Consider the following 15935-nt stretch of genomic DNA (forward strand, 5'->3'; position numbering starts at 1 on the left):
AAATTGACATATTCCAAATAAAACTACATATGAAAAATAGTGATCAAATTATCCATAATATACATTAGGGTAAATTACATAAAACTACCTAAACTATTGAGCGAGTCATAGTGTCATACCCTATCTTTAAAATATTTCAATGTCATACCTCATCTTACGAATTTGTTACAATTTCATTCATTCCATCAGTTTATCTGTCAATTCTTTCGTTAAATAGTGATGTGGCTTGAAACCGGGCCCACTCTTTATTAAAAATTAATTAAATATTAAAAACTAAAAAAAATAAAATCATTTATTTTGCATGGGGACCCACTCTTTATCCCGCTCACTCTTCTTCCTCGCTCCCGTCTTCCCCAACCCAATACCAAATCCAGAAAAGTTCTGGATCTGAGAAACAAAAGCTGGTTAAACGCGGTGAATATCTCGATCTCCACGCTCTTCAATGGCGAACGAATCCTATATGACCACGTGTTCTCATCCTTTGCCTCGATTCGCAAGTCCTGCTTCATGGACATTTATCGCGAGGCGACAACTTTGCTTTTCGGCTTCCTGCTTCTGGTGGCGGTGAAGAACAAGAAGAACTCGCCGTCTCTCGAGATCTTCCACCTCCTCGACATGTAAACTGCGATCTCCGAGAACTGGCTGGAGATCGAATCCATCTTTTGCTTTGAATCCATGGCTGCCCTCCATTCTCAGGCGCTCAACTCGCTCATCAAACTCAGCGAATCAGTGTTATCTATGCTCTCCGATTTCGAGTCCATGGTCCAGAAAAACTCATCAAAATCCGTCCCTGCCGGTGACTGGATCCACGATCTGACTCTTAACATGATGAATTACCTCTCGCTCCTCACTGATTACAGCAACGTCCTTGTTGACATTATCACTGACTGGCCTTCGTCGGCGAAATCATCCCATCCAGAATCATACTTCGACAACCCCGTCTCCGACGAATCTCCTGCATCGGCTATCTCCACCCATATGGCGTGGCTCGTACTCGTCCTTCTCTGCAAGCTCAACGACAAGGCCAAGCACTACAAGGACGTCATACTCCAGAACCTCTCGATCCAAAACCATGCAAAAACAGGTTTGGGGTGGTTTTGGTTTTGGGTTGGGGGAAGATGGAAGTGAGGCAGAAGGGTGAGGGGATAAGGGGTGGGTCCCCTATGCAAAAAAAATTATTAAATGATTTTATTTTTTTAGTTTTTATTATATAATTAATTTTTAATAGAAAGTATGCCCAGTCTCAAGTCATGTCACTGTTTAATGGATGAATTGACAGACAAATTGACGGAATGTATGAAATTGTAACAAATTCGTAAGATGATGTATGACATTGAAATGTTTTAAAGATGAAGTATGAAATTGTGACTGGCCCAATAGTTGAGGTAGTTTTATGTAATTTACCCTATATATTATATTAAAAATGTACACATAAATTAACAAAGTACAATAATAAAATCATAATACAAGTCTAATGTGGTGGTAGTGGCGGGGGATATGGTTCGATAGCGTCCTAATTCTCAACTTTGGCCGTCAAAGTCTCAACGATTCCCTACGAACAAAACAAACATGGTCAAATAACCAAAAAACAACATAAAATAATGCCAAAAATGGGCATAATCCCCCCTAAAAATGGCATACTTCAAACTCCACCCCACACCAAATCCAAGTAATTAACTCCAAAAACACATATTAATGAAAAAAAATTAAAAATTGGGAAGAAAATACCTTTTGGCAAGATTGAGAGTGAGTAAGAATGAGAGAGAGGAGTGAGTGTGAGAGAGTTAGAGGAGATAGTGAGAGAAAGATGAGAGAGTGAGAGATAGAGAAGAGAGAATGAGAGAGTGAGAGATAGAGAAGAGAGAGTGAGAGATAGAGAAGAGAGAATGAGAGAGTGAGTGAGAGAGGGGGCCGGATTTGAGGAGAGGGAAGAAGATGAGAGGTAAGAGAATAGAGAAAGACATTGAGAAAATTGTGGAGGAGTTATTTTGGTTTTAAAAACCGTATCACTTTGCGCAACAAAATATTGGTCGCGCAAAGTCTTAAAAAAAAATTTCCAATGTCCCATTTTTGGCGGCCACCTAAATTTTTAGGGTTTTGGTCGCGCAAAGTTTTGCGTGTCGAAAGATTCGTTGTGTAAAGTCTTAAAAAAAATTCCCGCGTCCCATTTTTGGCGCCCACCCAAATTTAAAGATTTTGCTCGACGAAATATATGTTCGTTGCGCAAAATTTAAAATTAAAACAATTATAAATAATAATAAAAATTTTATTTTACAATTTAAATATAAATAAAATGAAATAAATAGGGTTTAGGCAACCAAATGTTAACTCGTCGCACAAAGAAAATATTTTAGTTTAACAATATAAAATATAAAATTAAATAAAAAACAAATAAATAGGGTTTAGGCGACGAAATATTGATATTCGTCGATCAAAGTTAAAAAAAATGAAAATAACTATATTTGAAAATTTATAATATAAAATTAAATAAAAAAAGAAAATAAATTGATTTAGGCGACGAAATATTTGGATTTTATACCACAAAGTTTTTAAAAAAATAATTTTATTTTTATTTTCATGAAGACTTTGTGCATGAATTTTAAAATTTGGTCACGCAAAGTGGCTATACGTGACGATGTGTGTTTCGTCGCACAAGGATTTTTTTTTACTAGTGAGAGTAAAAAAATCATGATGCTTATAGAACTTGATTTTATCGTATTTAAGTACTTTAATTGATTAGTTGAATTTTTAGTAATATGTACAATAAGCTGTCATTGTGAAAAAAAATGTATACAAGTTGGCTAAATGAAATTTGAGAAGAAAGAAAAAAACAATGATATTATAGAAGAAATTTTCCTATCAAGATTTTTTTTTTCTCAAGTATAACTAGAGGTTAAGGTCGCCCTTACTAAAGAAAAGTTTCTAACTTCATCCTTGGTCACATTTTTACATAAATAATGCAGCTACAATTTAGGGCTGGTTTGGTATTGCTGTGCTTTGAAAAAAAGCTGCTGTGAAAATAAGCGGCTGTGCTGTGAGAATAAGCGGCTGTGAAATAAATCAGCAGAGTGTTTGGTAAACTTTTTTGTAAAAGTGCTTTTGGAAAAAAAAGCAGTCTGATAGTGGGTCTTTTCATTAAAAGAGCAATGTAGCTCTGTGTGCTTTGAAAAAAAAAACAAGTTTTCCAAAGCTGCAAATAGCAGCTTCAGCTTTTTCCTTTGATTTCAGCTTATTCTCACAGCAGCTTCCAAAATAAGCTTTTTTTTTCAGTTTACCAAACACCTAAAACCCTTACAGCTTTTTTTCATTGGTGCTTATTTTTTAAGCACCTCACTCCCAAACCACCCCTTAGTCGTCTATTTGTTTCATCGGTGTTGATATAGATGTTTAAAGACGTAAACAAGTTGTTATATGCAGATACATGGAGAAATGCTCTCTTGAGCATATCGTTTTACCAGAAAGATGGTAATAAACAAAGCTAATTTGACATGGTTCGATGGTTATCATCCTCATTTAGATGGCTAGAATTTATATCCATATATCGTTTCTTTATGAATTATATATAATGCAAGAGAAATGCTAAGGAAACTCTTTCAAAGTGGGACTATCTATGGACTATATGCCACCTCATAAATTAACATTACTACATATGCTAGCATTATAAAACATTGTGTTAAAACATGAGGTGGCAGAAAATCCATGGAGAGTCTCATTTTTTACATAGTCATCTTATCATTTCTCATAAACCAATTGACGTTACAATACTAGTTATCTAAATCTAAACTACATATTAATAGAACTCTCTTTGTCAACCAAAAGATGATGAAAATACTATTTAGTCTTTTATCACAACAAAATAGGTAAAGGTAGTAACATAATTTCATGAGACAAAATTTTGCCTTTTTTTGTTTAAGTCTCACTACATGTGACTTTAACCTCTCTAATTTTAAAAAATAAATAAAAAGTAAAAAATAAACCTCTCTCCCTCCCTCCCCACTCCCACATTCTCTCTCACTCTCTTCCTCTCTCCTTCAATTTTAAAAACAAAAATAATATGTTCCACACACATTTTGTGTGCAGCATATACTAGTTTATTTTTATAGGAAACAGGAAATCTCGACGGTGCGAGGGAAATTTTATTGATAACGAAAAAAGAAGTTACACCTAGTCAGGGGGGACATAAACCTTACCCCTCATAAAACAGGGATAATAAAAACAATACACGAAAAAGAAGGGGAGGGGACATAAACATTACCCCTCGTCAAACAGGGATAATGAAAACAATACACAAGGGGGGGGACATAAATCTTACCCCTCGTAAAATAGGGATAATAAAACTAATACACGAAAACGAAGGGGGGAACGTAAACCTTACCCTTCTAGAAAAAAAAAAGAAAAAGAAAGATACAAAGAAAAGAGGGGGAGGACATGAAACCTTACTCCTTTAAAACTAAACCTAAAGGTCTAAACCTGGATGCCCAAATTCACATTAATTTGAGAAGCGGTAGCCAGGCAAGCCAACATAGTCCGAAAACAATGCAGCACGAGCCACCGGCAAATGAGAATCATGCCAAGTTAAAGTTGGAGAAGACAAGCCCATGTTAGCTAAATTATCTGCAACAAAATTTTGTTCCCAATATATGTGAGATGCGTAGAAAGTCATTTTCCGAATACAGTCCAAACAAATGGACCATTGTGTAAGAAGAGGCCAAGGAGGATCAAAATCAGACAATTGAAGACCAGAAATAACACTAGAGCTGTAACTTTCCAACTAAAGACAATGCCAACCCAGCTGATATGCAAACTATACACCAATAACCAATCCATTGGCAAAAACCACCAAAAAAATGATTGTGGCAATAGTGTAGGCATATACTAGTTAATTATATAAAAGAATATGAACTTTTCAATGTCATTATTGTCTAAATAGGAATCAAATTAAGTAATAATTTAAATGTATAACACCGTCTAACCTATGATATGTATCCAGTCCCCACCTATAATCAAACTTTCCACTCCAAGCCTAGAGATTAGAAATATTAGATACATTGGGTGGATGATATTGAAGCTAGAGCTACCTAACAAGAACATATTAATTTATACTATATATAAAAGCAAATACGGATCAAATATATGGCCATGTATTCTTCGCGTGACATTGTCTAATGAAGAAATTTAAAAGATGCTTCCTTCCTTTGGCAGCCAATGGCCCTTAATGGTGGTAGAGAACGAAATTATAAAGGTGGAAAAAATTCTCAAGTGGAACTTGATGTAAAGTGATGCAGATTGCCACTCAATAAAAACACCCACCAACTAGACCATGTTCACTGACCTATATGCAAAGGCCAAGAAACTACACCTTTCGTTTAAAAGGACTGCATTTGTTAAATATAAAATAAAAGTAAAGGATACTAAACATATTAATTAATTATTAAGCAAAAGCGATTTTAATTTCTGACCATTTTATCATCAAGGTCCAATTAGGTCCATTATTCAATCTTAGGGGACCATGGTCTGTCTCACACACATTGTGTTGATCTCTAGTAGTAAAACACATAGCTTCTTCTGATATATAGAGAAATAAAATATACAAGTTCCAATGACCTAAAACTTGAGTTCTAATCTTAAACTGCGTAGGGCAAATTTGGTACTTACGTGATTAATTCAGTTATTGTGCTGGTATGACACACTCCGATCCTAGAATCAAGGCGTGCTGGCCGTCACGTGAGCATGACATAACCAAAAGTGTGATGCGGAAGCAAAAGATATGAGAAATACGAAGGAAAAAAAACCAACTACTAGCAATAATATCCAACTAGCATGCAAGAGTGAGTTTAAGTATGCAGTACACAATTTCAGAGCATAAATACTAGGTGCAGTCAAGTAGGACAATAATTAAATTACAACACCCGCAGGTGAGTCCTACATGCAGGAAGTCTGTCAGAACGCCGAAGAAAACCTCGTGAGCCACCAACTGCTAACTAGAACCTGGAGGGCGCAAAACAAAATTGAGTGGGTCAGTAAAACCAAAGTTTTCCAAAACATTTCATGTAAAACATTTCTAACCCCTCACTGTAAAACCTGTATACTTTCCCAGAAAATAACATAATAGCATAATATTTGTTCAAATCTCTCAAAACATTAATCTTTATCAAAATCCAGCAAGTATGCCATGCTATAAATGTCAATGACAGAATATGGATGCATCAATATAACAGGTGACATAATGAATCAACCGGAGACCCTGCAGTTGGTCCTGTACGATTAATTCTATAGCTCAATATCCAACCCAGCCGGAGTCACCACGGTGACCTGTACGGCGCTACTCCGCACATAAGTCGAAACTACCTGAAGTAGTCTGTATGACAAGAATGGTGAAATAATACGCTCTAGTGCTTCTCTCATCAATCATCTGCAGCATAATCTAAGGTCACCTACCAGTCGGAACCACCTCTAGTGATCTATACGACTAGCATGTCGGAACCCTCTCATGGTCTGTACGACATGCACCTACAGGGATCCAAGGTGAGCATGCGGTGTGGTGAATACTATAAGCACTAACACCAGGGGTGCATGTTATGAGCTTTCAACACAATTCACATCATCAATGATTCATATGAATAACATAAAACTCACCTGATACTCACTTGTGCGTCCACAGCACAAATTCACATATATATATATGCATCAATTATCAATTCATATAATTCACAATATGCATGCATGGCATTTTAAAACATACTTTCATATAAATTCAATTTCTGGGAAAATCAATAGTATATAGGTAAATACAGAAAATAACTGCCCACTCACTGATAAGTCGAAGGGTTGTAACCCCTGTGACGTCCCTGGATGGGCTCGTCCTCGGGATAGGTATCACCTATATGTGAAACAACTAAAACAACGTTATTTAAAGCACATAACCGACAATTCATAATAACTTCTCATACGGTGCTCAATTTGGGTATATGAATATACCACAACGACCTATTCGACGTGGGCATATTTTTAGAAAAAAAATTCTGAGGCCGCACGCACCCCCACGCGCCAGGATGGGCATGGGTCCACGCGCCCCCACGCGCATCACCCCTAACCTCCAATCGTCGAACTGGTTCGCCGGTCGTCGGAAAACTGGAGATTTTTCAATCTCCTTGTTCTCCGTCATTTCTCAACCATTTTTCACGTATTTTATATCAAAATGAAGCCCTAAGCATGTAGAATCACATTACACTACTTTAAGGCTCTAAAAACTACGAAATCTCATTGGAGAAATTCCAAGAAAACCGGCCAACTTCAAACTTAACGATCCCGACGTCCAAAACCTTCAAACTAAGCACTCCGAGCTTCCTTAGGACCTCACTAAGCTCACTATAAGCTTAGAATTCCCTGAAAATCAACACATCACGAATGCATGAACAGTACTCAAATCGGACCTCGGGTTTTCAACGTGATTTCTAAGGTTTTCCGATGTAAAACTAGTACCAAACGACTCAAGAGGTTGAAAGGATGAAGAATCTTACCTTTTTGGCGTCGATCTGTGAAGGTTCGAGGGTTTGGTGCTTTGTCCGTACAATTTCGAGAGGGAGAGAGAGAGACTGAAATGGAGAAGAGAGAGAGAGCACGAGGAAGGAGAGGGTTGTCCCGTGTGTGTGTGTGTGTGGTCCACAAAAAAACAAGTCACAATTCAATTCTTAAAATCCCTAACCACACAAAACATACATACCAACTTTAATCCAACTTAAATTATTTTTCCAAAAGTTTAGGAATATATGTATTTAGTCCAATAATATGTCACACACACATACCTTAGTAACTGCTAAGGGCAATCCCGTCATTTCACGTCCTCGATAAATAAAATCCCGGGACGGGCTGTGACAATCTTCCCCCCTTATAGAATTTTGTCCTCGAAATTCATACAACCAATCAACCACTTAATACTCATAAAACAACCTCGAATACATCTCTCTCATTTGATCTTCTATCTCCCAAGTAGTTTCTTCCACTGAGTGGTTCCTCCACAATACTTTTACCAAGCTCACTGTCTTATTTCTTATAACCTTGTCTTTCCAATCCAAGATAGTCACTGGTTCTTCCTCATATGTCAAATCTGGATTAATCTCCAAAGGTTGAGGAGGAATCACATGTGAAGGATCTGAAACATAATGTCGAAGCATCGAGACATGAAACACATTATGTACTTTAGATAGCTCCGGAGGCAACTCCAATCTGTAAGCAACTTCACCAATCCTCTCAGTGATCTCATAAGGTCCTATGTACCTAGGACTTAGTTTGCCTCTCTTTCCAAACCGTACTACACCTCTCCAAGGTGACAATTTCAAGAATACCAAATTACCCACATCTTAAACTCAATCAGTAGCATGTCTATCTGCTAAACTCTTTTGTCGATCCTAGGCCGCTTTCAGGTTAGACTTAATCACCTGAACATTTTGAGTAGTCTCATCCACAATCTCTGGGCCCTCAAGCACTCTTTCGCCAACCTCTGACCAACACAATGGCGTACGACAAGTTCTACTATAAAGTGCCTCAAATGGTGACATACCAATGCTCAAATGAAAACTATTATTGTAGGCATATTCCATCAAGTCTAGGCGATCATGCCAAGAGTCACCAAACTATAATACTGAAGATCTCAACATATCCTCCAACGTCTGAATAGTCCTCTCTGATTGACCATCGGTTTGAGGATGATAAGCAGTGCTGTAAAGCAATTTCGTACCAAGAGCTTCCTGAAAAGCTATCAAAAACTTAAAAGTAAATCTTGGATCTCGATTAGATATAATATTCACTGGAACTCCATGATACTTCACAATCTTCGTGATGAACAACTTAGCCAATTTATTCAGATGATACTTTTCCCTCACTGGAATGAAGTGTGCTGACTTAGTAAGCCGATCTACAATCACCCAAACACCATCAAATCCATTTCGTGTACGCGGAAGCTTATACACGAAATCCATAGTTATATTTTCCCATTTCCACTGAGGAATGGGAAGTGGTTGCATCCGACCAAAAGGCTTCTTTCTTTCAGCTTTGACTTGCTGACAAATAATACACCTACTTACATATTCAGCAATCTCCCTCTTCATACCCGGCCAATAATAAAATGGTCGAATGGTATGGTACATCTTAGTCCCTCTTGGATGCATCGCATAAGCTGAACAATGTGCTTCATCCAAAATTTCCTTCTTTAATTCCTTATTATTCGGCACATACATTCTGCTCTCCTGCATAAGCATGCCATATGATTCTCGAATCCTAAGGTCTTTCTTTTTCCCTTCAGTTCTCAATTGGATCATTTCTTGGATCTCTTCATCAACCATTTGAGCTTCAAGTACACGATCAACCAAAACTGGTCTGACTTGGAAACTAGCAAGAAAAGCTTCTTTTCGTTCCTCTAACTCCAACCTTACTCCAGCAGCTCTCAAATCTGCAAGAAGAGGAACACGACAAGCATACAAAACATTGAGTCGACCTTGAGGTTTCCTACTCAGTGCATCAGCTACCACATTTGCACGACCCGGATGATACTCAACAGTGCAGTCATAATCACTTAGTAACTCCATCCACCTTCGTTGACGAAGATTAAGATCATGCTGAGTGAAAAGATACTGAAGACTCTTATGATCTGTGAAGATCTTACACTTCTCACCATAAAGGTAATGCCTCCAAATTTTTAAAGCAAAAACAATGGCTACCAACTCAAGATCGTGAGTAGAATAATTCCTTTCATGAATCTTCAACTGTCGCGAAGCATAGGCAATCACTCTATTATGCTACATTAAAACACATCCCAAACCATTCAAAGAAGCATCATTGTAAATCTCAAAGTTACCGCTATCATCAGGAAGTACCAATACTGGAGCATGAGTGAGGTAATATTTCAACTGCTGGAAACTTTGCTCACAATTCTCATCCTAATCAAACTTAACATCCTTCCTGGTTAACTTCGTTAGTGGCGAAGCAATCATAGAAAAATCTTGAACAAACCGTCGATAATAACCTGTTAAACCTAGAAAACTCCGTACCTCAGTGACGGATCGTGGTTGTTCCCAATTCTCCACTACTGCTATCTTTTAAGGATCTACTTGAATTCCTTGTACCGATACTACATGCCCCAAAAATGCCACTTCATTCAACCAAAACTGACATTTACTGAACTTGGCATACAACTGATGCTCCCTCAATTTCCTTAATACCAAGTTAAGATGTCGAATATGATCTGCTTTAGACTTAGAGTATACCAGAATATCATCGATAAAAACAATGACAAATCTATCAAGATATTACTGGAATACCTCATTCATTAGCCTCGTGAAAGCTGCAGGTGCGTTAGTCAATCCAAATGGCATCACCAAAAACTCATAATGTCCATAACGGGTCTTGAAAGCTGTCTTAGGTACACCATCTTCTTTAATCTTCAACTGATAATAACCAGATCTCAAATTAATCTTAGAGAACACACATGCACCTTTAAGCTGATCAAACAAATCATCGATACGAGGCAAGGGATAACGGTTTTTAATCGTTACCTGGTTCAATTGCCTGTAATTAATACATAATCTCAAAGTTCCATATTTCTTTCTCACAAACAACACCAGAGCCCCCCAAGGTGAAGTACTAGGTTGAATGAAACCTTTATCAGTTAATTCCTGTAACTGAATTTTCAACTCTCTTAATTCAGCTGGAGCCATTCTATATGGAGTCAAAGATATAGGATCCGTACCTGGAAGTAAATCGATAGAAAACTCCACATCTCTGTCTGGCGGCAATCCAGGCAAATCGTCTGGAAATACATCAGGATAGTGCCTGACTACTCCAACTTCCTCCACACTGCTAGGAACAACATCATTTAACACCACATGTGCTAAGTATCCTTGACAACCTTTCGATAACAACTTCTTTGCTCTTATGGCAGAAATAACACCATGTTTCACCCCACTGCTTTCACCCACAAAAGTAACCTCTGGTAATCCAAGACGATGAAAAGTAACAGATTTCCCGTAACAATCTATATGGGCAAGATTAAAATGCAACCAATCTGCCCCTAGAATCACATCAAAATCCACAATATCTAACGGGATAAGATTAGTTGGCATAACTACATCATCTACCATCATTGGACACCCTGGATAAACACCATCAACATAACATTTGTCCACTCTATGAGCAACTCTAAATCAAATCCTAGAGGTGTAGGGTGAGGTTGAGTCATTTGAGCAAACGTATGAGAAATCACAGAATGTGTAGCACCACAATAAATCAAAACTCTAGCAAAATGACCAAGGATATTTAACGTACCCATAATCAAGTCCGGATGATTCTGACCATCTTGCAGTGAGATGTGATTAACACGTCCCTGAGCTTACTGTCGTCCACCACGACCTTTGTTGCCTTGGTTACCTCGCCCCTGAGAAGTACGTCCATGTCCTGACTGACTAGACTGCCTAGGCGGTCCTGCACTGCTAGCAGCAACCTCTCCTTGTCGGGGCTGACCTCCCTGATGCCACTGAGATCCACTAGCTGGGATGGAAGAATAAGAAGTATAACCTCCAGGGTCTTGAGAATACCCAGTCTGAGAATAAGGATCCTGGGAATACTGATATTGTCCGGAAGCATAGGGAGCAGTATCACCCTGGTAGTGGTAAGCACTACCACGACCCGTCTGACCATAACTGTCTGATCCAAAATTCTACTGAATCGGCGCTGGAGGTGGCATAGTAGACTGCTGAGATCTCTGCTGACTCTGGGGACACTGGGCGGCCCTATGTCCCATCTGTCCACAAGTGTAGCAAGCACCACCATTTCTCATACACTCTCCATGATGTCTGAAATTACAACGGCGGCACAACGGAGCACTAGAACCACCAACACCACCAAAATCTCTTTATCTTTGAAACCTGGGTCCACCAGCAAATCTTCCACCTCTCCTCGGGCCTGTGACAATAAATCCTCCAATGGAAGAACTCGAGCTCGCTCCACTTTTCTTGAAATTCTGTGTCTTACGGGGTTCTTAAGTGGAGATACCTTTACCTCTATCATCTTTCTTCTGATTATCATTCTTATCTTCATCATCCTCACTGTTACTAGGAAGGTTGTCGAAATCCTCCATCCGAACCAAAATCTCAGAAAACTCATGATAATCGGTGCAAGGAAGCGCACTAGTAAAAGTCCGCCATTTCTTCTTAGTTCCCAGCTTAAAACGGCGAAGCATCTCTGCCTGATTACCAGCTGTATCAGGATCATAACGAGATAAATCTGTAAATTTCCTGTAATACTCATGCGCTAACATATCATTTTGCTTCAGATGAGTAAACTCCTGCTTCTTACGATCAATGTACTCCGGCGGAACAAATCTTTTCATAAAATGCTATTTGAATACTTCCCAGTCAACTGCCATCTCAGACGACATAAACTTAGTCTGATTAACCCAGCTGCTGGCTCTTGTCCTAAAAACCAAGTAGTGGTCTCCACCCATCTATTAGCAGGAAGATTCCCTTGACTCTGCATCACATGGAAAGTCTTTTCAATATGGTCTAACCACTTTTCTGCCCCTTCATGGCCCTCATTACCCATGAAACGGTCCAATTTCATATTATACATAGTCTCCAGGGGTGTTCTATGAGGAGGAGGAGGAGGAGGAGGACGGATTGCATTCTGAAAGGCATGGGCCATCGCTTCCGCTAATTGAGCTATATCAGGGAAATTAGACTCAAAAGCACGGTGTGATTCCCTACAAGTCGGCATAGTTCTGACAGAAGACATCAAAAGATCATTAGAATATTAACAATTTATACAGGACTGCAACCTAGGCTCTGATACCAAATTGACACACCCTGATCCTAGAATCAAGGCGTGTTGGCCGTCACGTGAGCGTGACGTAACCAAAAGTGTGATGCGGAAGCAAAAGATATGAGAAATACGAAGGAATAAAAACCAACTACTAGCAATAATATCCAACTAGCATGCAAGAGTGAGTTTAAGTGTGCAGTACACAATTTCAGAGTATAAATACTAGGTGCAGTCAAGTAGGACAATAATTAAATTACAACACCCGCAGGTGAGTCCTACATGCAGGAAGTCTGTCAGAACGCCGAAGAAAACCTCGTGAGCCACCAACTGCTAACTAGAACCTGAAGAGGCGCAAAACAAAATTGAGTGGGTCAGTAAAACCAAAGTTTTCCAAAACATTTCATTTAAAACATTTCTAACCCCTCACTGTAAAACCTGTATACTTTCCCAGAGAATAACATAATAGCATAATATTTGTTCAAATCTCTCAAAACATTAATCTTTATCAAAATCCAGCAAGTATGCCATGCTATAAATGCCAATGACAGAATATGGATGCATCAATATAACAGGTGACATAATGAATCAACCGGAGACCCTGCAGTTGGTCCTGTATGGTTAATTCTATAGCTCAATATCCAACCCAGCCGGAGTCACCACGGTGACCTGTACGGCGCTACTCTGCACATAAGTCGGAACTACCTAAAGTAGTCTGTACGACAAGAATGGTGAAATAATACGCTTTAGTGCTTCTCTCATCAATCATCTGCGCGCATAATCTAAGGTCACCTACCAGTCGGAACCACCTCTAGTGATCTATACGACTAGCATGTCGGAACCCTCTCATGGTCTGTACGACATGCACCTACTTGGATCTAAGGTGAGCATGCAGTGCGGTGAATACTATCAAAATGAAGCCCTAAGCATGTAGAATCACGTTACACTACTTTAAGGCTCTAAAAACTACGAAATCTCATCGGAAAAATTCCAAGAAAATCGGCCAACTTCGAACTTAACGATCCCGACGTCCAAAACCTTCAAACTAAGCATTCCGAGCTTCCTTAGGACCTCACTAAGCTCACTATAAGCTTAGAATTCCCTGAAAATCAACACATCACGAATGCATGAACATTACTCAAATCGGACCTCGAGTTTTCAACGTGATTTCTAAGGTTTTCCGATCTAAAACTAGTACCAAACGACTCAAGAGGTTGAAAGGATGACGAATCTTACCTTTTTGGCGTCGATCTGTGAAGGTTCGAGGGTTTGGTGCTTTGTCCGTACAATTTCGAGAGGGAGAGAGAGACTGAAACGGATAGGAGAGAGAGAGAGCACGGGGAAATAGAGGGTTGTCCCGTGTGTGTGTGTGTGTGGTCCACCAAAAAACAAGTCACAATTCAATTCTTAAAATCCCTAACCACACAAAACATACATACCAACTTTAATCCAACTTAAATTATTTTTCCAAAAGTTTAGGAATATATGTATTTAGTCCAATAATATGTCACACACACATACCTTAGTAACCGCTAAGGGCAATCCCGTCATTTCACGTCCTCGATAAATAAAATCCCGGGACGGGCTGTGACATGGTACGTGTGTTTGGATATGCCTTTATCAACTTCTGCAGAACTAATGTCACGACTATTGTGATTTAAAAAATATATATAAACTAATTTGCATTTGCGACCATATATGTATAAGTTGATCAATTGTATTTGAGAAAAGTATTGAACGTACGTATTCCTCTTTGCTTACGAATCAGTAGTAGTAGTGTCGTGTCAGGCGCCTTATCAATATAAAAAAAGTTGTTTTAATTTCTTAGCGAAGAATAAGACCATCTCTAATGGTTGGGCTAAAAGCCAAATATTTTAGCCCGAAATATTTAGCTTTTAGCCCAGAATTAGTTTTTCTGCTCCAACCGTTCTAGCCTAAAATTTTAGCCCGGAATTATTAAAAAATGAACTTAGGCTATTTTTTTTCTTAAATTAAATTTAAAAAAAAATAAATATGTAGACTATCGTAAATTATTTTTATGAACATTTTAATTTAAAAAAATTTAAATTCCGATAAATATTGAAAAATCACTAAATTTTCCACAATGCAAACCTTCAACTTTTACCAATCTTTCAACCATGGGCTAACTTTCAATTCACCAACCGTTCAACACCAAATTTTCAATTCACCAACCATTCAACACCAAACTTTCAACTTTCATCAACCGTTCAACTCTTATCAATCATCATCTATATAAACATATGTCCAATATTTGTTGATCACACAACCTTTCAACCTTCAATCAATCCTCTATATTCGCCAATCTTTCAACTTTCAAAGAGTTTTTGTTTCCTAAAAATCCTCCATATCTCATCAACGGATGATAGAAACCCATGCCAAGCATAAAGCAACATCTTCCTCACAGGTCCAATTACGACCTCTAATATGCTCTCTTGCCATGTTGAACAATTTGGAAATGGAAAGAAATGGTAGAAAGATAAATTAGAAGAATTGTAAGAGAAAATTGAATTTTGTGTGGATGTTTGAACAAATACTTAGGTATTTATAGAGTTTTTGGGTGAATTTTGAGTTAAATAATTTTTTTAATTATTTTAGCCGTTGTATTTAAATTTGGACCGTTAGATCTTTTTTTACTGTTAGATTTGATTATATTCGATCTCAGCCGTTGGATTCAATGTATTTTAAAATGGCATATTCTAAAAAAATTAAATTTGAATCTAGACCGTTGGATCAACCAACTGTCCTTAAAACCCAGCCATAGGATCAAAATTATAGTCGTTGGGTTTTTGTGGGTGGCCGACACATGCCTGATGGCGAGGCCCACCCCTGTTGGGAAACCTCTGCAAGCGCATCGCGTGGGGCGCGTTGGAGAGTGGGCGGGCCGAGACTGGCCCAACAACCCGCGTGGGGGGGAATTTGGCCCAGCTTTGGCATTTAGCCCAAAGTATTAGCATGAGTTGGAAAGTGTTTGGGGAGGGGGGAGAATTTTAGCATTTAACCCACCATTAGAGATGGTCTAAAGAAAAATAAACCGATTGAGAGGCATTAGGAAACCCTAACCCTAAAACCGAACTCTTGGTCTTGGGCATCGGGAAACCCTAAACCTA

General features: G+C 38.5%; 1 protein-coding gene across 1 annotated transcript; it reads left to right on the forward strand.

Moving 5' to 3' along the window:
- The first annotated feature begins 675 nt into the window (after positions 1-675).
- LOC139190416 (exocyst complex component EXO70H1-like) lies at positions 676-1128 on the forward strand. The gene has a single exon (XM_070810688.1). The coding sequence runs from the start codon at positions 676-678 to the stop codon at positions 1126-1128; it is 453 nt and encodes a 150-aa protein (XP_070666789.1).
- The last annotated feature ends 14807 nt before the right edge of the window (positions 1129-15935 follow it).

The sequence above is a fragment of the Malus domestica genome, chromosome 13, assembly GCF_042453785.1.
Source record: "Malus domestica chromosome 13, GDT2T_hap1".
Classification (NCBI taxonomy): domain Eukaryota; kingdom Viridiplantae; phylum Streptophyta; class Magnoliopsida; order Rosales; family Rosaceae; genus Malus; species Malus domestica.